This window comes from Wickerhamomyces anomalus, assembly GCF_001661255.1.
Source record: "Wickerhamomyces anomalus NRRL Y-366-8 unplaced genomic scaffold WICANscaffold_1, whole genome shotgun sequence".
Taxonomy (NCBI): Eukaryota; Fungi; Ascomycota; class Saccharomycetes; order Phaffomycetales; family Wickerhamomycetaceae; genus Hansenula; species Hansenula anomala.
This window is the reverse complement of record NW_017567110.1, coordinates 2,624,845-2,648,509: the sequence shown is the minus strand read 5'-3', so window position 1 is coordinate 2,648,509 and position 23,665 is coordinate 2,624,845. Positions and strand designations below refer to the sequence as shown.

The window sequence follows — 23,665 nt, the reverse complement described above, 5'->3', positions numbered from 1 at the left end:
CAAATAACTAGACGAAATCTGGTGGAATGATCTTTTTGAAGTGGATAATCTTGGGTAGATGTATTCAGGGGTGTAATACTCAATAAACAGTGAAGTAATCAAGTATATTAGTTGTGCAAAAGTCAGTGGACTAGATGAACGACAAACTAGGCTGAATAACAAAATAATTAAAGTATTGAGTCCTTCCAACTTGTTCCTTTAATCTCGAAAAGTCAACGAGAGGATTCTTGAATAAATTCCGAAGTTGTACTTGATTTTAACAATGGTAATACTTTAACAAAATATTAATATTTTGTAGCTTTTGACGGGAGATCTAACAATTACTGTAAGAGTAGATTCCTGATCAATACTAATAATTGAACGCTATAGCAAATGTAGCAAATCAAGTAAATGTATAATAATTGAATAATTGAATAAGTATATAGTATAAAATAGAATAAAAGTAAAAGTAATAATAAAGTATTGTTTTTGTAGCATGATTTAATAAAGTAACCCGGAGTAGATAATTGAAATAGATGGTACAAACCACAGAAAGACACAATCATGCACAGAAGCATGAGAAGGACTAAAAACTTTTAAGTAACTTGACCATCCACTTGCCAATTCAGCTAAGAACATTCCCGGTGTCTCCAACTTTGTTCTCATTGGCTAAGAAAAAGGGGTATTAGCGGATTGGTTCATAAGTGCTCTTGTTTGTTATAAGTGTTTGTATGGGAATTTCAAGCAATTGAAAAACTGATTAAAGTTAAGCACCCTTGATTAAGCGAAATTATAAGAAAACTAAAACACTAATAATTCGTTGTTAGATCAGTACTTTTCTTGTCGCTTTGTTAATAATTGCTATAAAAATGAGTAACAAGAGTGATTCAGAGAGAGAGGTCATAACAAGAGATGGATCTGATCAAGTTGAAGATGTTGCGGCTGATAGTTCTCGATTTGAAGATCCAGATGTTGAGGAATTCATAAAGAAGTATGGTGATATCAATGTTTCTTATATTGAGCCACCACCTTCATCAAGATGGTTTACCAAACCATATGCCTTGAATTATTTCCATGATGGTAAATTATTCAGAACAAAACATGAAAGAACTTCTGGAAGGTTGGAATTGTTCTTAGATTTAATCTATGTTGGTATTGCAATGAATTTATCTTCAAATGCTATCAAAGAACCAAATTGGTTGTCGTTTGTCAAGTATCTGTTTTATTTCATTCCTGCTTGGACAATCTGGGCTGATTTGAAAGACTTTATGAACTATTACTTCAATGACGATTTATTACAAAAGTTCTATGTTGTCTTTATCTTGGCTCTTTTACTAATTTATGATAACAATGTTGAATTTATATTTGAATCAAGAAATGCGTTACTCACAACTATAACTGCTTACTTCTTAGCCAGGATAACACTGGCAATCATGTTGATTTTTTACTCCATATATGTCTTTGAACATAGAACACAAATGAGGTTATATTCAGCTACATTGATTGTAACAAGTTCATGTTGGTATTTTCTGCTGCTAATTCGCTCAACAGCAGGGATAATTGTGTTTTCTGCAATTTGGTTAATCTTGGAACAATGTTGTTTTGTTATCTCTTATCACCCTTGGACAAAGAAGAAACTTGGATTAACACACTCTACTGCATTAAATATTGAACATGAAGATGAAAGATTAAGTGCGTTTTTCATTATCTCAATTGGTGAGTTTTTACTGGGAATTGTTTCTGGTAATGCTTTGAGCGAAGGTTGGAATACAAAGGTTGCAAAAGGTATTGCATTACTGATAGATGCCTTCATCTTTTTGGAATTGTATTCTCATAAAGATGGTTCTATAAGAGCTACCCACGCTATGAGAAGAAGTGTGTCAACAGCATTAGGCTACATCTACATTCACTTGCCTTTGATTGCTTCACTTTTGATTGTTGGTGATGCAGGTGCTGATTTGGCAAAACTTGGTGAACCTTATGAAGAAGAAAGAGGTGTTGTTTTTTTCTTTAGTGCTGGTATATTCATTGCCTTATGTGCCTTGACAATCCATCCATTGTTAGATAAACCAAAAGATGATCCAAAAGATCATTTAGTCAATAGATATCTGAGAATAGGCTTTAGAATACCAGTTGGTGGTATAATCTTGGGTCTTGCTTGGACTGAATGGAAAATTGTGACGTTAATTTGGATAGACACTTTGTTCTTGATGCTCCTGTTTGTCTATGAACTTTTCGCCATCAACCCAAGATCGTTTTATAGAGCCAACTGTGGTCAAGTATAGTTTATAAAGACTTTGTAACTACAATTATAGTACAATCTTCTATTAATAGTTTAGTCATTATGATTTGTCATAGATTATGTAAGTATTTTTCCCAGGTGCTCGATTTCGTGGCAAAGAAATACAAAAATTCTACAAAAATCTACAAACTTTCAACTCTTTAGAAACATCAAACAAACGATACAAATACATCCATTTAACTATGAGTTACGCTCCTATAAACAATCCACCAGTATATTCAGACAATCCAGGTCAATCACAGGCCGAAGCAGGGATAGATAACATCCCAGATGACTTCAAATATGATACAAACGTTTCTGGTTGTGAATTAACAATAAGACAACAATTTATAAAGAAAGTCTACACTTTATTATTCCTACAATTATTGATAACAGGTGCTATTGGTGCTTTCATATCATTGAATCAGACTGTTCAAAACTTTGCCCTAACTAACATTTGGTTGTTTTTCGTCTCTATCGCAGGTTCAATCGGGTTCTTGATTGCGGCTTATGTTCAAAGTAGAAAGTATCCAATTAATTTGGTGTTATTGACGGGATTCACTATATTTGAAGGTTATATCATCGGTGTTGCTACAAGTCTTTACGATACTCAAATCGTTTTAGAAGCTTTGACAATCACATTGGTTGTGTTTATTGGGTTAACCTTATTTGCCTTCCAATCAAAATATGATTTCACCTCATGGATTGGTGTTTTGAATTCAGTTCTATTCTGCTTGATTGGTATTGGCTTCATCTGGTTCTTCTTCAAACCATCAAGTACTGCTGAACTAGTCTATAGCTCAATTGGGGCTATTGTTTTCAGTGGCTACATTCTTGTTGACACCCAATTAATTATGAGAAAATTCAACATTGAGGAAGAAGTTCCAGCAGCTATCAGCTTATATTTGGATATTATCAACTTGTTTTTAAACATCTTGAGAATCTTATCAGCCAGCCAAAGTGATAACTAGGCAATATTTAATGACGAATTTACAACTTTAACGAATAAACATATTTTACATGGTGATGTGGGTTTTCTCCTATACATTGTAGTGACCCTTGTTGAGATGGCAGCTATGTGTAATCCGAATCTTCAAATTTGAGAGATCCACAAAATAAAGTATAACCAACCTCGCATTATCAACGACATCAAAACAACAACTCCCCACAACCAGTAGGGAGATACAAAATTATCTAAAGAAATAACCACTTCAAACATGACTGAAGAAAATGACATAAATAGCTCTTGTAAGTTAAAGTCATCCTATCCTGCCCATCAATAAAAATAAAAAAGTGACACCTAAACTAACCATAACCCTAGTGATTCATACCACTCTTACATTAAATTCAACCACTTTATACACCTTGGAAAACCAAGTGATAGTCACCAAATTCAAATTGAACAACCTCAATGAAGCCATATCAAACCAAATAAGCGTTATCAATTCATCAGAGTCACTTGTTGGGTCCATCCCTCTAGAACTCTCAAATTTACACCTGTCATTATATTTCCTAAAATACATCTTACCTTCAAATGATCTTGTCACTGTGCTGACAATTTGCTCTGCAGATATACCACGTTCATTCCCATTATTGACCCTAGATACGATCATCAAGGATTATAGAGAATATAGGGAAACTTCAAATTCAAATGTTGAATTCAAAATAAAATTTAATCAGATTATCAAATTTCAAGAGAATCAGTTTCAAAGAAATTTGATCGAAATAACTAAGAATGATTTAAATCAGGTGAAATATATCTTGAATGATAATATTGAACAAGTTTTGGAAAGAAATGAAAGAATAAATTTATTAGTTAATAAAACTGATAGAATAAATACATTATCTAGTAATTTTAGATCAAATACAACCAGAGTGAAAAGAAAAATGTGGTGGCAGAATGTCAAGTTTTGGGTTCTAGTGGTGATATTTGTTGTCATTCTTTTATTGATTTTGGCAAAGGCGTTTGTTCCCGAATCTTCACACAAGCATAAAGGAGGAGAAACGGACACAGTGGTGTTTAATTAATTTGGTTCGTTGGGATGGTAATAGCTATAGTTAGGAGTAATATTTGCAAATCGATATCTACTGAATGCATTCGATGTAGTATTTCTTATTTCATAATTAGCTATCCAAAGATGAATCACATTCTCTATCAGTACATCCAATTCTATGGAGCCCAGTTAACGAAACATTAAGTTTGTCCTCATCATTTTGGTAATATGTTAATTCAAAAGGTGGAAAGTCTTCCTCAAAGGCATTTTCTATTTGGTCCTTCATTTCTTGAACAGTTTTACCAAAAGGGCCAATGTTGTGAACTATTAAATAATTGATTCTTTCAAAAACAAACTTATTATTTAACAATTCAACAAGCTCTCTTGTTGAAGCAACTGTGTATTTGAGATTGATCAAGTTTGGAGAGTTGACCCCATCATCAAATATAGTAGCTGATGGAAAATTCAGGGTGTTCAAACTTCTGCAATTATAAACAAAGCTAACCAAACTTGTGGCGCGGATATTTTTGATAATTATAAGACCTGGACAACGAAGCACAAACTTCAACATTTGGACATTTTTTAAGGAAACGTTTTGAATTTTCAAGAATGGAGCTTCAGTATGGAGGGAAGTGAATGTAAAATATTTGAGTTGATTTAAATTGAGGTTTTCAATTGATATTATATATGGGCAATTATGAATTTTTAGGGAACTTAATTTCTCACAGTCTTCTAAAGCATCAATATGTACCAAACCAGCTAAATTTTCAAACTCTATTGACTTGATATTCTGAAAAATCTTTGTTTCTAATTGGAAAGGTTCAAAATAATTTTGCAAAATAAAAGAATCCAACATAGCATAAACTTCCAAACTAGCATCAAACTCAAGAACAGCTCCTTCAGCATCAATTTTCAACTCCTTCAACATTTGAAACTTATTCAATAACACACTAACATTCAACTGAAGTTTCGTTGCTGGAACATAATATTTGGTTCTTTGAAAGGAGATTTCAAGATTAGCAAGATTTGGAGACAGAAGATTTCTAAAATAATGATCTGTTGTGATTCCGTAACAGCTATCACTCAAGTGAATAACCATGTTCTTCAAGTTTGGCACATCAAGCATGATATATTTGACTTTATCCAAATTGATACCGGAAATTTCATGCTTCAGATTAACAGCATCAGGGAAGTAATAGCTATAAGTGTTCAAAATGCTTGTATCCAAGAAAAACCTATTTCCAATTGACAGCAAGTAGATTCTTTCAAAAATTCTATTCTCCAAGGTCACGATTCCGGGGTAATCAAATCCAACCACATTACCTGAATTGATAGAGTCTATGAAGAACCTAAGAATATGGTATACATCATGTTTAGTGAAAGCAGCATCAGTAATTGCAACTCTAATGAATTTTTTTGGAAAATAATACATGATATGACCAATAAGCCCACCTAGCTCTTTAGAATTCAACATATATGATGGAATGTAAATAATAATGATTGGATTGTGTTTAATATAAACCTTGAGTTCATTCGAGATGTTAAAGTTTTTCCCAATCAGTGCTGGTGATATTGCAGTAAATTGTTGACTCAATCTTGAATTGTTCCCAAAGCTATCCTGGTTAATAATAATATAATTCCCAGCCATGTGATTTACAGCTGGAGCACCATTATCAAAAAGCTCACTGCCGACAGTTGAAGGTGAAAAGATGGAAAAAGGTGAAATAGCTGAGTCACTACCACGAGGTTCACATGAACAAACTAACGTTGGAGAATATTCTGAGCTTAGCGGCTTACCAATAGAGTATGAAAATCCTAGTTCTGTAAGACGTGTAGCAATATCAATCCATACTTTTCCACTTATAGAATTTTTGAGCTCAGGAATTGAATAAATATTATTAACATCTTCACTTCTGGACAAAAATGAAACAACATTAGGCCAATGTTCATATAAAATCTTCATTCTCTTTTTTGTATGATCTTTTCCTCTAGAAAACTTTTGTTTAATAGAATCTCTATATTTATGAGCACTTTTGGAATCAACCTGATCTTTTGAGCTAGATTCATTTTCATACTGTGTATTTTCTGATTTCAATAGCTTTCTTTTATTCATAGCACATTAACATTCACTTGGAAGAATAAACAATGCAAACTTGTGGTGGTGATTTATAGCATCCGATCCATATGAGTGGGTGGAGATTTCACAATTATTTCCCATTGTGCTTCAAATCTGGTCGGTCCCTTTTTGAACTTTTAGTTGATGGCTCGCAAAATGGCTTTTGTGTTACAGAGAAAAGCTTAAACTGATTCGAAAAATTCGCGGGGATCAACAGCCTAACCGAGATCTCGATTTTAAACATGGAAAATTTAAACATTTAAACAATTCAGGCCTCTACAAAGTAAAGTTTCTCATTCATTTGCATGTGTATTAGTTCTGATCAGTCTCAGGCTCACTAACCGTGTCCTCCCTCGAGCCATTTGCAAGGGCTTTTATCTTCTTGGAGACTGGTTGTTCAAATTCGCCTTCATCCAACTGTTCTAGGCTTTCATTGTCATCATCGTCGTCATTTCCATCGTTATTAACTTCTTCTTTATCGTTTTCATCTATTGTTTCATTTCCAGTGGCAGCTCCTTCTTTTTCTTTAGCTTCTTTTCTCTTTTGCTTCAATGCATCTTTATTAGCTTGATATGTATCCAATTCTTGCTTCACCGTTGGTAGAAATGATGAAAATTCAGCAGCGACAAGAGCATTTGTTATATCTTGAGGCCCTATCGTTCTTCTATCAAATTTTCTAGCGTGTTCTCTTGCACTAAATAAATGGATGGTTAGTATAATACTCAGTTGCTTTATAACAAAGAAACTCACTGCACTAGTAAATAACTGACAAACACTGTAGCACTTCTTTGTATAGCCGTTGAGCTATCTTTTGATATGAGATGACCTTCTTCAAGAATAGCTCTGGCTAATCTATTGACAGTGGCTTTTGGAAACAATATATCATCAATAGAGATCAGATCTCTTTCCTTTGAAGGAAGTGGGTAGGAACCATCTGCACTTTTTCTCCAACCTTTTGGTGGCATTATGTATATGAATAGACTTGTTTTAGTTGAAACCTTTCCAACTTGGTTGATTATTTGAAACGCGTCTTTGAATTTTTCATCACTTTTATGATGGTTTCTTGCGTAAAAATCTATAATCTGCCAATCTGCAAAAACGTTTTCGCGATTCAGCGAAAACTTTGCAAATTCGGAAATTCTACCCAATTCCCAATTTCGCCATTTTTTTGACCATCGACAACTTTTCGCTCGCGAAGAAAAATAACTAATCGAAGAGAACGAAATGTAATCAATGTCACAATTGGAAGGCTAAACGAAAACAAAGTTGAGTTTGAATACGCTGCTAATCACCAAACAGATTACAATTTCAAGATTACAGGAGGTTGAGAAACAGTGAAAATAGCTGATTTCTAGAAGCACAAAGTGGAAGGTTATTTGTTGAGTCATTAGAAATGAATATTGAAAACAGTGGAGATAGTAGCACCAATGGGTCTGCGGTACCACAGCTTACAGAAAAACAGCATCAGGAAATAGAACTGAGAGAACAGGATAGATGGCTGCCTATTGCTAATGTTGCACGATTGATGAAGAACACCCTGCCAGCCACTGCTAAGGTCTCAAAAGATGCTAAAGAATGTATGCAAGAGTGTGTTTCTGAATTTATATCGTTCATAACGAGTGAGTCAAGTGATAAATGTTTGTCAGAGAAGAGAAAAACAATAAATGGTGAAGACATACTTTTTGCGATGTCAAGTTTGGGTTTTGAAAACTACTCTGAAGTTTTAAAAATTTATCTTGCAAAGTATAGGGAACAACAAGCTTTAAAACAAGAACGTGGTGAAACCAAAAGACCAAGAAGCAAACAGAATTCAGTATTTGAACAAGAACAACAACTTCAGAGAGAAATTACCAATATTCCCTTGAATGGTGAAGAAGATTTGGATATAGAGAATCATATGCATCATGATATTATGAATTCAATAAAGGATGTTCAAGAGGAAGATATGCTTTCGTTGGAGCCATCACACCATCAACATCAGCAAGACGAACATGAGAAACACGAGAACACAAATCACATCAATGATGAACATAATTATACATCAAATGGTTTAAAGACTGAAGGAGAGGATGGTGTGCTGTATGAATATACCAACGAGCATTACTGATGTTTGCACTGTGGGTATTCCCAGAATATCTGCATAAAAGTGTACTTATGAGAATGATTAATGATATTGAGAAATGAAGGTTTTTGTGGAGTCTCAACACATGTTATACGATATTTCAGAAAGACTTGTTTTTAGTCGAGTCCTATTTTGGTTTTAGTTTGTTTTTTTTGGCCTTCTAGATGATTTTGTTTTGTTTTTATTTTGAAAAAATGTTAATAGCAGTCCAGTCTCTGTGTGTATATAGGACTTGTGTACTAATATTATGATCAACTTGATTGATATGTAGATGAAACAATTGGGATTGGCATGTACAACGCGCCAAATCAGCCAATTGAACAAAATTCTCTGATCAAGATGTGATTAATAACCTTATACCAACTAACCTTCCTTTTGAATGCCTCATCTACTCTGTTATATTCAATTGTTCAACAGAATGTCAAAGATATAGGTTAAAGATTCGAAGATCGGAAATACAAAAAAAAACACCCGAACACCGTGAACTTCGACAACTTTCATCTGTATCTACAGGCTTCTTGCCACTTCCTTGATCAACTAAACTCAACAACTCACTCAAACAAAAGTTATACAAAGAGGTAACAATCAATTGAGCACGAAAGTCTTATTATGTTACGCTCGAAAAGCTGTTTGAGACCAATACTAGCCGCTAATCAGCGAGCCAACCTAATTAAATCATCATCACTATCAATTAGACTAGCATCAAGACTTTCATACAATGACATTATCAATGACACCTCCCTTGTCTCTAAGATCAAATTTAATCCAAGAGTTCATAACAAGGAATTGATGGAACCTGGTATTCAAACTATTGATGAGATGTTGAGTGAGCAGTTGATTCTCAAGGAAGATGACAAATCTAAACCAACTGAAGATTCAGGAAAGACAGAAGAAACACCAACTAAGGATGAAAAACCTGAAAGAAAGAGAAAAAGAAAAGAGACTCCTACAAAGAATGAAAAAACTACAGAAACTGTTAGTGAATCATCTTCTGCTTCAGCCGGTGCAAAGAATGAAGCATCATCTTCAAATGGATCTGATGATGGTGGTGAAGATGATGGAAATAAACTTGGTGGTCGTAAGGCTGCTAGAGTTGAATACAGTCCTGAAATCTATCCTCAAGTTTTAGCTGTCCCAATTACACAACGTCCATTGTTCCCAGGTCTTTATAAAGCTGTTAGAATCGCTGATCCTCAAGTGATGAATGCTGTTAATAGATTAGTTGATGAGAACAAACCTTATATTGGTGTTTTTGCCTTTAAAAAAGAAGATGCTGATAGTGATACAATTAGCAGCAAAGATGAAGTCTTTGAGACTGGTGTTTTCGCTCAAATCACTTCTTGCCATATGACTAAAGATGTTCACGGTAAGGAAAATATGACTATTGTTGTCTATCCACATTTTAGAATCAAAATTGATGAAGTTTTACCACCAAAACCTTTAGGTGAAGTTATCACTAGTGAAACTATCAACAAGGATAAACTAGAAAAAGAAGTTGAACAAGAATTACTTGAAGAAGGTAAGGCTTTGGAGGAAGAATCTGTCAAGAATGAAAAAGAAGAGCGTTTAATCAAAAAGATTGATGAGGAATCAGAATACAATCCAACTGAATTCTTGAGTGAATATGAAGTTTCAAGAGTTAATATTTCATTAGCATCATCTGAACCATTTGACAAGAGTTCACCTGTTGTTAACGCATTATCAAGCGAAATCCTAAGAGTCTTTAAAGATGCTGCTCAATATAACCATCATATCAAAGAACAATTAACTGTCTTCAGTGACCGTGATGGAGGTTCTGTGTTTGACAATGCAGGTGAATTGGCAGATTTTACAGCCTCATTATGTGTTGGTAAAGTTGGAGAAATTCAAGAAGTTTTAGATGAGCTTAATGTGGAGAAAAGATTAGAAATGGCTTTGACTTTATTGAAAAGAGAAGTCTTGCAAGTTCAACTATATGATAAGATTGTTAAAGAAGTTGAACAAAAAATCACCAAGAAACAACAGGAATATGTTTTGATGGAAAAATTGAAACAAATCAAGAAAGAGTTGGGTATGGATGATGGTCGTCAAAAAGTTATTGACACTATTACGGAAAGAATCAAAGATTATGATATCCCGGAAAGTGTTCAAAAAATTATTGATGATGAAATAACAAAATTACAAACTTTAGAACCTCATATGTCAGAATTTGGTGTTACAAGAAATTATTTGGATTGGATCTCATATATTCCATTTGGTAAATTCACACCAGAAACTTTCAACATTGCAAGTGCTAAAAAAATCTTGGAAGAAGATCATTATGGTTTGAAAGATGTTAAAGATCGTATTTTAGAATTCATTGCCATTGCTAAATTACTGGGATCTGTTAAAGGTAAGATCATCTGTTTTGTTGGTCCACCAGGTGTTGGTAAAACATCTATCGGTAAATCTATTGGTAGAGCATTAAACAGAAATTTCTTTAGAATCTCGGTTGGTGGGTTATCAGATGTTTCAGAAATCAAAGGTCATAGAAGAACTTATGTTGGTGCATTACCAGGTCGTATCATTCAAGCCTTGAAGAAAACTCGTACAATGAATCCAATGATTTTGATTGATGAAATTGATAAAATCAGTACACACCCAGCTATTAATGGTGATCCATCTGCTGCATTATTAGAATTATTAGATCCAGAACAAAATAATGAATTTTTGGATCAATATATGGATTTCCCAGTTGATTTATCAAAAGCATTATTTGTTTGTACAGCAAATACTTTGGATACTATTCCAAGACCATTATTGGATCGTATGGAAGTTATTGAAATTCCAGGTTATGTTCAAGAAGAAAAAGTTCAAATTGCAAAGAATTATTTGATTCCATCAGCTAAAAAAGAATCAGGTCTTGAAGATGTCAATATCAAGATTGAGGATGAAACTGTTGATGCCATTGTTAAACATTATGCCAAAGAAAATGGTGTTAGAAGATTAAAACAATTGGTTGAAAAAATCTATAGAAAAGCTGCATTTAAAGCTGTTACAGACACTGTTGAAAAAGATGAATTAGTGAGTGAAGAAAAAGTTCAACCAAACATTGATCACCGTGAACCAAAAGCTGATAGAGAAACTGTTAAGAAAGAGGATATTCCAGTAGAAAAAGTTGTTTTACCAGAAAGTTTTGCATTAGATATCACACCAGAAAACCTGAAAGATTATATTGGACCACCAGTTTATACAAGTGATAGATTATATGAAGTTACTCCAGCGGGTGTTATTATGGGTCTTGCATGGACACAAATTGGTGGTACTTCGCTATATGTTGAAAGTACAGGTGAACCTGTTGAAAAAGGTGGTGATTTCAGAGTCACTGGTAGATTAGGTGAAACAATGAAGGAAAGTTCAAATGTTGCATTTGCTCTTGCTAAAAGCTTTGTCAAGACTGATTATTTCAAGAAACATAATGTTTATGTCCATTGCCCAGAAGGTGCTATTCCAAAAGATGGTCCATCAGCTGGTATCACTATGACCACTTCTTTAATCTCATTAGCATTGAACAAACCATTACCACCAATTGCAATGACTGGTGAAGTTACATTAACCGGTAAAGTTTTAAGAATTGGTGGGTTAAAAGAAAAATTGATTGCAGCCAAGAGAAATGGTATCAAGAAAGTTATTTTACCAAAAAATAATGAAAATGATTTTGATGATTTAGAAGCAAAATTAAAGGAAGATTTTGAACCATTATTTGTGGATAATTATTCAGAAATATTTGAAGAGTTATTTAGCGATTGTGCTAATGAACCAGTTTTAGAAACTAAAGAATCCAAGAATGATTAATTATGAGAGACGTCACACTACACAATAACGCCCATGAACTAACACCATAATATTTGTAAATATATATCAACATTATGAAAGGTATTTGATTTAATTGTCGTAGAGCTCAAGAATGAAACAGATCTCTTGTTGTTAGCTCATCTCAGCTGAAGACTCTGTATTTAGCCTTTAAGGAAGCAAAACATCAGCAAGATGAATACCACTACTCGTAAAGATTCTCACCTTGGCTCATTATAATTAAATGTAACCTTTTTTACCTACCTCTACACACAATTCAGATCATTATACGTTTTTACTTTTTTGATGTTTTCTGGGGTAGTTTCTCCCTTTAGCAAAACACCGCCAAAGACAAAAAAAAATAAAGTACCCGAGACACGCACACAATAGGAGCAAGCTTGATTTGGTGAAGAGCAAAACATCATGATGCCACTTACTACTCCTCTAATTCAAGGACCAATAAGTATAAAAAGCACTTGAAAATGACAAATCCCAAAATGAGTTTTACAATATTTGGGAAATTGTGTAAACGACAATTTCATACAACAAATATCAAGATGGTTTCAATTCAATTACAAAAACAAAATCTATTACAAACTAAACTATTCATCAATGGTAGTTGGAAAGAAGGTGTTACAGGGAAATCATTTGCAATTTTGGATCCGGCAACTAATGAAGAGATTACAAAAGTTTCAAAAGCTAGTGAAGCTGACTATGAAGAGGCAATTCAATCTGCATTCACAAGTTTCCAAAGTTTTAAAAAGACAAGTGCAAGAGAACGTTCGAAGTTATTATCAGATTTATATCAATCATTAATTAAAAATAAAGAAGATTTAGGTAAAATTCTATGTTATGAGAATGGTAAACCATTGAAAGAATCAATTGGTGAAATTGAATATGCTGCTTCATTTTTTCAATGGTATTCAGAAGAAGCACCAAGAATTTATGGAGATGTGATTCCATCATCAAGTGCTTCAAAGAGAATTATTACAATTCGTCAACCAATTGGGGTTGTAGGTATCATGACACCATGGAATTTCCCAGCAGCAATGATTACAAGAAAATTGGGGTGTGCAATTGCAGCTGGTTGTACTGCAGTTATTAAACCAGCTTCAGAAACTCCATTGACAGCATTAGCTATTGGTAAATTATGTGAAGAAGTTGGCTTCCCACCTGGTGTTGTTAATATATTGGCAACTGATCATGAATATACTTCTAAAGTTGGTGCTTTATTATGTGAACATCCAAAAATTAAAAAGATTTCGTTTACTGGATCTACAGGAGTTGGTAAAATTCTACAAAAACAAGCAAGTTCTACTCTGAAAAAGACATCATTTGAATTAGGTGGTAATGCACCATTTATTGTATTTGAAGATGCAGACATTGATAAGGCAATTGAAGGTTTAGTTGCTTGTAAATTCAGACAAAGTGGTCAAACATGTGTTTGTGCAAATAGAATATTTGTCCAGGAGAATGTTTTTGATGAATTTTTGTCAAGAGCTATTGAAAAAGTTAAAGGTTTCAAATTAGGTAAAGGTTATGATACAAATGATTCTTCAATTACACATGGTCCATTGATTAATAAAAAGGCATTTGAGAAAATCAAAAGTTTAGTTGATGATGCTAAATCAAAAGGTGCTAAAGTTGAAATTGGTGGTGAAGGTTCTTCATTAGGTGATAATTTTTACAAGCCAACAATTTTAACTAATCTAACTCCAGAAATGGATATTTTCACTGAAGAAATCTTTGGTCCAATTGCTCCAATAATCAAATTCGAGACTTTGGAAGAAGTTATATCCTTGAACAATTCATTAGATGTTGGGTTATCAGGATATTTCTTTACAAAAGATATAAACAGAATGTTCAAATTAGGTGAAGCTTTAGAAATTGGGATGATTGGTATAAATACTGGTGCTATAAGTGAGGCTGCGGTACCATTTGGAGGTGTTAAAGAATCGGGTTTTGGTAGAGAAGGTAGTAAATATGGTATAGAAGATTACACTACTATCAAGACTATGATTATTGGAGTTGAGTGATTGTGTATATGGTAATGCAAGTGTGGTAAGAAGTTTGTTGTAGCTTATGTTTCGCCAATCACCGAACACCGAACACCTCACCTGAAATCTCATCTGCCATCTGCCATCTGCCACCTGACGGGGGAAAAAAAAATATCTTATCTTACGTAATATTCTTACTGTTTATGTAAGCTATATATATAAGTATTAGTCATCCAATAAAGTTCAGAGCCACCTTATAGACTTGATTCTGAGAATTTGAAAATAAAATTGGTATATATGTTTTAATTAAACATGGAATATTAGTAAACAATATGTTTTGAATAATTTTCCTTTATTTGAGTATGGTGCTAAATTTTACGTCTTTCACAAAAACAAATTGCAGGTGAAAATTTTTGGGTGCACGTACCGATTTTATTTTCAATAATAATATTACACAGTCTAGGTGTTACAAGATCATGATATCTCAACCATTACTACCTTGCTTCGCTAAGAAAACCTAAAACCTTCAAGTTCTCTCAAAATGATAATATTTTTAACTAAAAGTTTATGGTACTGTTTCCAATTGGATTAAAGATTAAAGTTGATGATTTTTTAAATAAATTAGTGTGGAAATATTTCGTCGCAAATATATTTTTCTAGTTCAGGAGTAATTTCAAACCAAACTAGTTCAAACCATTAATGAGTGATACATCACAGTCTCAGCTTGATCTGAAATTCATGCGTAATATCCTCTGATAGTCTAGAGTAATTACTTTGAGATGGTATGATTATTTTCAAAAATATTCACGTATACCACAAAATTAACAACATATATTTACCATGCATTATCAATGGCATCGAAAGCAATATCTACAACTAAACTCTTTCTCATCATTGAATATTCTATTAACTAGCGACTGTATCACAACCTTTTGCAAAACCTTTTTTTTATTTACAATTTTATTTTCTTTTTGCCTACTCATCAATAATCATCAATAGCCCATTCCAAAACACGTAAAGCACCAGAAACGGTAACAATAGTTGTTGGTAAAGTTAACACAACATAACCCCAAAATAAAACACCAGCCATTTCTTTTTCAAACAATTCATTCAATTGACAAATTTGAGATAATTGAATAGCTGGTGGAGAAATAGTTAAAATAAATGCAACAACCAAGAAAATTGGATCATCAATTATACTAATTTGAATATATTTAACAACGAATGCAATAATTGGCAACAAGATTAATGGGGGTATAATCATTCTTGAAATTAATGAACCAAAAACAATTTTTTTATAATTTGGTGATGCAGGTGGAGTATCTTGTGAAGGATACAAATTTGAACCTAAAACAATCAAAATCAAAGGAATTGAAACTGAACCCAATTGTCTAATAGCTTCTGATACTGTGTTTTGGACAAATCCATTATTAACATAAAAAGCTTCTTGAATTGGAGGAATTGAAGCAACGAAAACAGATGCAGCCATTGCATATAATGGAGGATTCATTGCAGATCTAAATTTTTCAAATCCTTGCTCAATTTTATGAATCAATTTTTTGAAAAAAGACTGTTCTTCATAATAATCGTTAAAATCACCAGCTCTATTATTTTCTTCATCTTCATCATAATCATAATTTGGGTTTAATAAATGATCACTTTGTGAAGAATTTGAACTTGCATTAAACAAATTTCTTTGTTGATTATATTTAGAAGTTGAATCATTATCAGAATTGGTTGTATTGTTGTTATTTGCAGCTTCATTTTCCACATCAACAGTATAACTTGTTAAAGGAGTTGGATTTCTTTTCAATAAAGTGTTATAACCCCATGACCATCTTAAAACTTGACCAATTTGTTGGAAAATTAATAAATATAAAATACCTCTAGCAGCAATTTGATCAGCGCCATCATTTTCCACATCTTCCCATTCAAGATTTGGTAAAGTATAAGCTAACGCCACTGTTAATGAAACTGGTAAAGAATTTGAGTTACCGAAAACACTCATGGCAGTAACAAAATTAGATTCATATTCATCTAAAGATAAATATTTTGTGACAATTTTAGAAACCAAGAATGAAATACCAGTTGATAAAGCATAAAAAATTGGTATTACAATAATTTCAATCAATTTTTTAAATGATAAAGATTTTGCCAATTTTGAAAAAATCAAAGCTGGAGTAAATAAATCAACATTTAACGTAGATACAACTTTTTGAGCATTTTTATTTAATAATCCAGTTTTTGCAGCCCAAAACCCTGCAAAACATACAATTATAACTTGAACAACAGCTTGGAAAGTTAAAAATGAGATTTGACTAAATGATAATTCAGTCATCCGATGAAGGAGGTATGAAATGTACTAGAGTCTCTGTGTATGTGTTGATGAACCAATCTATTGGTGGGATTGTATTGGAGTTTGTGATCTATGTATAGGTGATGAAATTTTTAGGGCCCTTTGTTGGTTATATATGCAAAATAAATTGCTTTGAATCATCTCATCATCACTTGATTTGATAGCGCATTCAACGCCTTCTTTTTTTTTTTTGTGGCCTTTTGCAAACTTGTTGAAACGTCAATTTTACTGCTGATAAGAAAAGAAAAAGAGAGCAAAAAATGAGCAAAGAGAGGAGAAATAATGATTTAGATATTATAAGTGGCTCTTTGATTAGCCTCTAATTTCATTCCATAAACTCTCTTTTAAATGATCAATTGATTGTGGTAATTTGGTCCTCTTTTGATTGATCTAGGCTCATCTGATGGGCACACGCCGAAACACCCACGTTGGGCAGGCAGAGAAATTTCAATCAAGCTCAAAAAGATCAAACTAGATCAACAAATTAGTAAAAGACTGAAAAATGTATAACTACAATAATCTTTTAATTCAAAATATTATTCATTTAATTCATAATTATAAAATACTTCATTTTCGATTGATTCATTATAAAAAGACAAGCTAAAGATCAACTAATCTATTTTTTAGCAACGTATTCTAATAAATCAACAACTCTGGTGGAATAACCGTATTCATTATCGTACCATGAGATCAATTTAACGAATTTTGGTGATAACCAGATACCAGCTGAAGCATCAAAGATTGATGAACGAGAATCAGTCAAGAAATCTGATGAGACAACAGCATCTTCAGTGTAACCGACAACACCTTTTAATGGACCTTCAGCAGCTTCTTTGACAGCAGCTTTGATTTCATCATAAGTAGCATCTTTTAATAATTTAACAGTTAAATCAACAACTGAAACATCAACAGTTGGAACTCTTAAAGACATACCAGTTAATTTACCTTTTAATTCTGGAATAACTTTACCAACAGCTTTAGCAGCACCAGTTGATGATGGAATAATGTTACCAGAAGCGGTACGACCACCTCTCCAGTCCTTGTGGGATGGACCATCAACAGTTTTTTGGGTAGCAGTGATGGAGTGGACAGTGGTCATCAAACCTTCTTCAATACCGAATTTGTCATTGATGATTTTAGCTAATGGAGCCAAACAGTTAGTGGTACATGAAGCATTTGAGATAATGTTTAAATCTGGAGTATATTTGTCTTCATTGACACCGACAACAAACATTGGAGCAGTTGATGATGGAGCAGTGATCAAAACTTTCTTAGCACCGGCATCAATATGTTTTTGAGCAGTGTCTAATTCTTTGAAGACACCAGTAGAGTCAATAACGTAATCAACACCATCTTTACCCCATGGGATTGAAGATGGGTCTCTTTCTTGGTAGACCTTGATGGTATGACCGTCAATGACTAAGTTTGAACCTTCATGGGAAACTTCACCTTGGTAACGACCATGAGTAGAATCATATTTGAACATGTAAGCAGCATATTCTGGAGCAATGAATGGATCATTGATGGCAACAATGTTGATGTCTTTTCTTGATAAAGCAATTCTCAAGACTAAACGACCAATACGACCGAAACCGTTAATACCAACTGTAATAGCCATTGTTAAATATTTGTTTTGTTTGTTTGTAAGTGTGTGTTTGTAATAAAATATTACTGATGATAAAATTAAAAGAGTTGAGTACTACACTGAAATAAGGAATTTAAGGGTTATTTATACCCAAATGCTGGGAATTGTCGGTTCACTAACGTCAGTTGTCTGTGTTGTGTCCCATTGGAAAATTTTTGCTCTTGTCAACTGGTGGTTTCCACCATCTGCTGATACCCAAAAAACACAGGGAAAATGGACATTCACCAACAACGATGCAAGGGATTAAATCAATTACCAGATATATGATAGCCCTATGAATTCTCTATCTACTGGTATAATTATCATCCCAATTGGCCTATAACAACCCTATGTTAATTCTCATTTCAAGAGTGTTGTCCATGGTGGTTGGGCTGGGGGTAACCCCTGTGCTGGTCAGGTTACTGCCCATGCTCCAGCTCACGTTGAAAAGTTATCCATCACATGAAGTGGGAATCAAATGGCACCTACAGAGGAATCAGACAAGCTTCCATGCTACCTTAAACACTAGAGATTTATCGGCTAATTAACAAGCACGTCTCTCCAGATTGTAGCAGTGTAGTGCGAGATTATGGTTCACCTGATAGAGGAGCAGTTGATGTTGTAGTTGGTACTGGTGACGATACTGACATTCGATTATGTTCTATTCACTTCTTTGATCTTTTACACCTGCTGAGAAGAATTAATAATTAGTCTCCTGTCTACTCCTTTGACACAAAATTAATTACATAACCTACAGGCTACAGGCTACTTTCACAAACTACAAGCTTAAACAACACAACACAACTACACCACAACGATCAATTAGTAATGTAAAACTAGCATGATGGCCTCCTTATTGTTCGTGACCTTGACTCATACCTTTTTTTCCAAACAAATCATCTTCTTCATTGAAGATTACAAATTACGTATGGTTTTTTTCTTTTTTTACAGTGAAGTGACCAGCGGCTACTCGGTTGGTGCAGTTGACATGAGAGGTGATGTTTCAGTTGTTCCAGGTGAAGTGCAGCCACACACCAGTCCCTTATGTTTTTCCTTTAATTTCGCGAATCCAGAATTTCAAAGAGCAACAACAAGCAAGGCCTTTATTCAATTTTCTTGAAGTTTGAACCTAACTATAGACGATTATTTTCGTTTGATACGATGATACGATACTGTTTTTCATTGGCATTCATAGTTAGGTTGTAATGTTTTATCAGAGTTTACTAATTTGAAGTTGAATATTTTCTACTTATGGATGTGTCTTCCATGAGCAAATTATCAACGATATTTAATTTCACAGCTTTGTTTGGCATTGATATACCTTCTGAATTCTGGATGGCATCTGTGATCAAGTTGATGTTTGTCTCTTGATATTCCTAGCTTGATACATTTTGATTTTTAAATGTTGAATATTTTGGACCTTCATTGACCTTTGAAGATATTTCAATATTACCAGTATTTGACATTGTGGGTTCAAATATTAGGTTTATTGAATTATTGAGTCAAAGACGTACTTTGATATATAAAATGAATAATAAGAGATTGATTGACTAGGCATAAAGTTTTGATTAAAGACTTTTGTGAGTTATATCAATCCTTCAATTTTTTGGAAATGTTAGTATCTTGTAGAGTTTTCAACAATTGTTATGATCACTTCAAATACGAAGGCATAACGCGACTGAGTAACAAATTATAATATCAGATACTCTTTAGATGTTGAATAGTTTATCATAAACTTTTGAAAAGATGTGTTCGATATCTGGCATCACTTTTTCCCTTATAAGCATATAAATAACTCAAATATTCTACAGGCATCAATCTTATAAATAAGAAATGAAACTTATTTTATATATATACATCGATGGAAAAGTTATCATCTAATGACTTGCTTTTTCAACGGTTGGTAGTTTGACTAATGAACTTCTGATGGATTCAACACCTTTCAATAAATCTTCTTTACTAATAACTAGAGGTGGAGCTAATCTAATAATATGATCATGAGTTGGTTTAGCTAAAACACCATGATCTTTCATTAATAAACATAAATCCCAAGCGGTTCTTCCGTTAGCTTTTGAAGAATCAATAACAATAGCACTTAATAAACCAACACCACGAACTTCACTGATTATACCATTAGATTCTTTTTGTAATTTGATTAATTCTTGTTTCAAAAATTCACCCAATTCAGCTGATCTTTCAACTAATTTTTCATCTTTAACAACTTCTAAAGCAGCAATTGCAACTCTTGAAGATAATGGATTACCACCATAAGTTGAACCATGAGAACCTGGTTCTAAAGTCAACATGATTTCTTTTGATGATAAAACAGCACTAACTGGTAAAACACCACCTGAAATAGCTTTACCTAACAAAACAATATCTGGTTTAACATTTTGTGAATGTTCATAACATAATAATTTCCCTGTTCTTGCAATACCAGTTTGAATTTCATCACAAATGAACAAAACATTATATTCTTTACATAATTGAGAAACTCTTTCCAAATAACCTGGAGGTGGGACAACAATACCAGCTTCACCTTGAATTGGTTCCAATAAGATAGCTGCGATTTTATCACCAGCGTTTTTGAAAGCTAATTCAACATCTTCAATAACACCATATCTTAAAGTTTTATTGGTTCCTGGAATTAAAGGACCAGTTTTTGGTAAGAATGGACCAAATTGTGTAGTTGCATCAGGATCTGTAGACATTGAAATTATACCTAAAGTTCTACCATGGAAATTATTTTCAGCGGCAAGAATAATAGCTTCATCTGGTTTGATACCTTTTTTAACATACCCCCATCTTCTGGCTAATTTTAACCCAGTTTCCACAGCTTCAGCACCTGTATTCATTGGTAAAACCATTTCATAATTGAAGAATTCAGTGACATATTTAGCAAATAAACCGAAAACATCACTTGAAAAAGCTCTTGAACTTAGGGTTAAATTTTGAGCTTGATCAATTAAAGCTTGAATAATTTTTGGATGACAATGACCTTGATTAACGGCAGAGTAAGCACTCAAGAAATCTAAATATTCATTTCCTTCAGGATCCCAAACATGAGCACCTTTAGCCTTATGGAAGACAACTGGTAATGGATGATAATTATGAGCAGAGTATTCTTCTTCTAATTGTTGAGCTTCTTTTGAGGAGATGTTGAAGTTCATGGTTGTTGTTGTTGTTTTGTATGATTATGGTAAAATAGAAAGAAGAGAGTCTTGAAAGTAGGAAATGATGGTTTTATATTGATGATTGTTGATTGTTGTTCGTATTCGCTATTACCAGTGCATAGAGGTTGGAATTGACATATTTTCAATTAAGTGATAAATAGAGCGAATCGAGAAATGGCCCAATCAGGAAAATTGCCGTTTGTGGAGAGGTGCGAGAAATGAAGCTGGAATTTTGCCGTGGAGAAATTAAAGAAGTTTGAATAAATTGAAAGTGATGTTGGTGATTGATATTTAGCTTCATGTTTTAATTGATCAATTTTGGTGGTGTTGTTGGTGATTTTAGTTGGGTTTTCTATTTTTTTCACTAAAATACTAGTGAAATCAGTGAAAATTTTTAGTGAGATTTTCAATCATCAAGTTTTCGTTCTTTTTTATAAAGCTCTTCCAATTTATTTCTATCGTCATTTCTTCTCTCTTCCATTCATAGGTATGATTTGATCGATTCGTTTGATCACTTTCAAATTCTTTAGCTGTCTTTTCTAACACGTCCAAGGCAAAAGATAAAGAAAAATCTCGAATTCGCGAATATATTATTATACTCAAATTCTCGATAATTCGCAGTTTTGATTTTGCCTCAGGAAGGCAAATTGGTTACTGGATGTTTGAAAAAAACTTTATGGCGATAATTCTGCTTTTTGTATTATCTTCAATCTAAAAAATAAATCATACCTGTTGCATATCACTTATTATCTACATTTTTGATGAATTTACAATTAAGATTACGTAAGCAGAATTCTATTCAATCTAATATATCTCGTCAACTAAAGAGTCAGTAAGGTTATTAAAACTGTGCATGCTATTCTCTCTTTTTCTCTTTAATCAAAAATATTAAAATATTTCAAAATTTGACCAAAAAATTATTTTATCTAATTTTTCTATTCACATTTTTGAAGTTAAATTAAACGATAGGACGTGGGCTGAACGCTTAAAAATTGGAAAAAAATTATGATTCCATTAAAAGTCTACGAAAACCGAAAGTTTTAGGTATTATTCGAAAGAGAAAGGTTTGGAGAGTATTAATAAGAAAATATTCATATTTCTTCCATGTATTTTGCTTCAAATTATATGTACGTAACTTTTTATCATGTGACTAATATCTTCCCGATTTGTATTTTTCGCCCAAAAAGGAAAGAATCAAATACAGGAAAAAAAAAAGTCACCAAAATTCCCCAAAAATGCTTCAATTCAAAGGCACTTGCACTTGTGAACAGCATCACCAGAGAACCCAAAAGCACAAATAAACAAACAAATAAATACGAGATCATCTGCTAAATTTGACAGAATCAAAGCTCCATACAATAAAATCTACAATATATCACAATGTCGCAAGTTAAAAGACAACTAAATCACAATCTAAGCCAACAATCTGGTGAAGCATATCCTCATCAATATGACCTACAAACCATTGGAATGAGAATAAGAAAAGCTGTTTCTGACGGTTATCAAACCAGTAACAATACCTTCCCACAAGAACCAAGACAACAAGAACAACAACAACAACAATTCCCACCATTCCAAAGAGTTCCATTACCTTCAAATGTGGTTGTGCCTCCTTTACTATCGAACGCTACATCTTCATCATTTGGATCCAGTTTTGAAGAATGGGAAAACAATTTGGATGTCAGATTAAACAACATTGAAAACGTCTTAACTACAAACAAAGAAGCTTTAAGTAAAAGAAGATTCGAATGTGTTGATAATGATTGGTGATGTTGCTGCTTTTTCAACTATTTTTAACGTCTAATTTTTTTACGATCATACAACCAATTTTTTTTAAAACAGAAAGGGGAACAAAGGGTACAATTTTTCTTTACATATAATTTGAATAACAATACATTGATTATTTACTTGGGAATTGAGCAGTAGTAAATTACTTTATTGCGATGTAGTTTCGTTATTGTCCTTAATTGTGATTTGGACACATTTTTTTTCTTCTCAAACTGATAAATGAAAAATCAAAAAAAAAGCTGATTTCATCAAGGCAGCTCCCAACAATAAGAGGCCTCAATCGAGCAATTGGAAACTATCATAAACAGCGGCTGAGCAACTGGTGAAAGATCGCCATCTTAGAAAACTACTAGGTCTTTGATAAACAACTGGAATCCATCTATCGCACGCTCTTTTGGTTGAAACGTTGCTGACTATTACAATCC

At 33.2% G+C, this 23,665-nt stretch overlaps 13 protein-coding genes across 13 annotated transcripts; 8 read left to right on the top strand and 5 right to left on the bottom strand.

The window, feature by feature from the left end:
- Positions 1-947: 947 nt before the first annotated feature.
- WICANDRAFT_16372 (uncharacterized protein) lies at positions 948-2,234 on the top strand (the record flags this gene model as incomplete). Its single annotated transcript, XM_019180689.1, has 1 exon — positions 948-2,234. A coding segment is annotated over one exon (1,287 nt), but the record flags the coding sequence as incomplete, so codon positions are not given.
- Positions 2,235-2,463: 229 nt separating this feature from the next.
- BXI1 (Bxi1p) lies at positions 2,464-3,541 on the top strand (the record flags this gene model as incomplete). Its single annotated transcript, XM_019186680.1, has 1 exon — positions 2,464-3,541. One exon carries the CDS (start codon positions 2,464-2,466, stop codon positions 3,229-3,231), a length of 768 nt encoding a protein of 255 aa, XP_019041930.1. The 3' UTR covers positions 3,232-3,541.
- A 210-nt stretch (positions 3,542-3,751) lies between these two features.
- NYV1 (Nyv1p) lies at positions 3,752-4,210 on the top strand (the record flags this gene model as incomplete). The annotated part of the gene is made up of 1 exon (XM_019180900.1): positions 3,752-4,210. A coding segment is annotated over one exon (459 nt), but the record flags the coding sequence as incomplete, so codon positions are not given.
- Positions 4,211-4,323: 113 nt separating this feature from the next.
- On the bottom strand, positions 4,324-5,996 carry WICANDRAFT_88491 (uncharacterized protein). Its single transcript, XM_019186155.1, has one exon. The coding sequence runs from the start codon at positions 5,900-5,902 to the stop codon at positions 4,385-4,387; it is 1,518 nt and encodes a 505-aa protein (XP_019041928.1). The 5' UTR covers positions 5,903-5,996; the 3' UTR covers positions 4,324-4,384.
- A 686-nt stretch (positions 5,997-6,682) lies between these two features.
- On the bottom strand, positions 6,683-7,663 carry DPB4 (DNA polymerase epsilon noncatalytic subunit; the record flags this gene model as incomplete). The annotated part of the gene is made up of 2 exons (XM_019182654.1): positions 7,121-7,663; positions 6,683-7,064 (listed from the first exon to the last, which is right to left on the bottom strand). Exons 1-2 carry the CDS (start codon positions 7,333-7,335, stop codon positions 6,683-6,685), a joined length of 597 nt encoding a protein of 198 aa, XP_019041927.1. The 5' UTR covers positions 7,336-7,663.
- Positions 7,664-7,838: 175 nt separating this feature from the next.
- Positions 7,839-8,123, top strand: HAP3 (Hap3p; the record flags this gene model as incomplete). The annotated part of the gene is made up of 1 exon (XM_019180826.1): positions 7,839-8,123. A coding segment is annotated over one exon (285 nt), but the record flags the coding sequence as incomplete, so codon positions are not given.
- A 1,194-nt stretch (positions 8,124-9,317) lies between these two features.
- On the top strand, positions 9,318-12,668 carry PIM1 (ATP-dependent Lon protease PIM1). The gene has a single exon (XM_019182543.1). It carries the CDS (start codon positions 9,693-9,695, stop codon positions 12,303-12,305), a length of 2,613 nt encoding a protein of 870 aa, XP_019041925.1. The 5' UTR covers positions 9,318-9,692; the 3' UTR covers positions 12,306-12,668.
- Positions 12,669-12,859: 191 nt separating this feature from the next.
- Positions 12,860-14,338, top strand: WICANDRAFT_27138 (NAD-dependent succinate-semialdehyde dehydrogenase; the record flags this gene model as incomplete). Its single annotated transcript, XM_019181342.1, has 1 exon — positions 12,860-14,338. The coding sequence occupies one exon, from the start codon at positions 12,860-12,862 to the stop codon at positions 14,336-14,338; it is 1,479 nt and encodes a 492-aa protein (XP_019041924.1).
- A 943-nt stretch (positions 14,339-15,281) lies between these two features.
- WICANDRAFT_82679 (uncharacterized protein) lies at positions 15,282-16,637 on the bottom strand (the record flags this gene model as incomplete). Its single annotated transcript, XM_019185422.1, has 1 exon — positions 15,282-16,637. One exon carries the CDS (start codon positions 16,635-16,637, stop codon positions 15,282-15,284), a length of 1,356 nt encoding a protein of 451 aa, XP_019041923.1.
- Positions 16,638-17,271: 634 nt separating this feature from the next.
- WICANDRAFT_25185 (type I glyceraldehyde-3-phosphate dehydrogenase) lies at positions 17,272-18,273 on the bottom strand (the record flags this gene model as incomplete). The annotated part of the gene is made up of 1 exon (XM_019181115.1): positions 17,272-18,273. The coding sequence occupies one exon, from the start codon at positions 18,271-18,273 to the stop codon at positions 17,272-17,274; it is 1,002 nt and encodes a 333-aa protein (XP_019041922.1).
- Positions 18,274-18,659: 386 nt separating this feature from the next.
- On the top strand, positions 18,660-18,827 carry WICANDRAFT_82677 (uncharacterized protein; the record flags this gene model as incomplete). Its single annotated transcript, XM_019185421.1, has 1 exon — positions 18,660-18,827. The coding sequence occupies one exon, from the start codon at positions 18,660-18,662 to the stop codon at positions 18,825-18,827; it is 168 nt and encodes a 55-aa protein (XP_019041921.1).
- Positions 18,828-19,925: 1,098 nt separating this feature from the next.
- Positions 19,926-21,693, bottom strand: CAR2 (ornithine-oxo-acid transaminase). The gene has a single exon (XM_019184066.1). It carries the CDS (start codon positions 21,447-21,449, stop codon positions 20,157-20,159), a length of 1,293 nt encoding a protein of 430 aa, XP_019041920.1. The 5' UTR covers positions 21,450-21,693; the 3' UTR covers positions 19,926-20,156.
- Positions 21,694-22,832: 1,139 nt separating this feature from the next.
- Positions 22,833-23,222, top strand: DIF1 (Dif1p; the record flags this gene model as incomplete). Its single annotated transcript, XM_019184460.1, has 1 exon — positions 22,833-23,222. One exon carries the CDS (start codon positions 22,833-22,835, stop codon positions 23,220-23,222), a length of 390 nt encoding a protein of 129 aa, XP_019041919.1.
- Between the last annotated feature and the right edge of the window lie 443 nt (positions 23,223-23,665).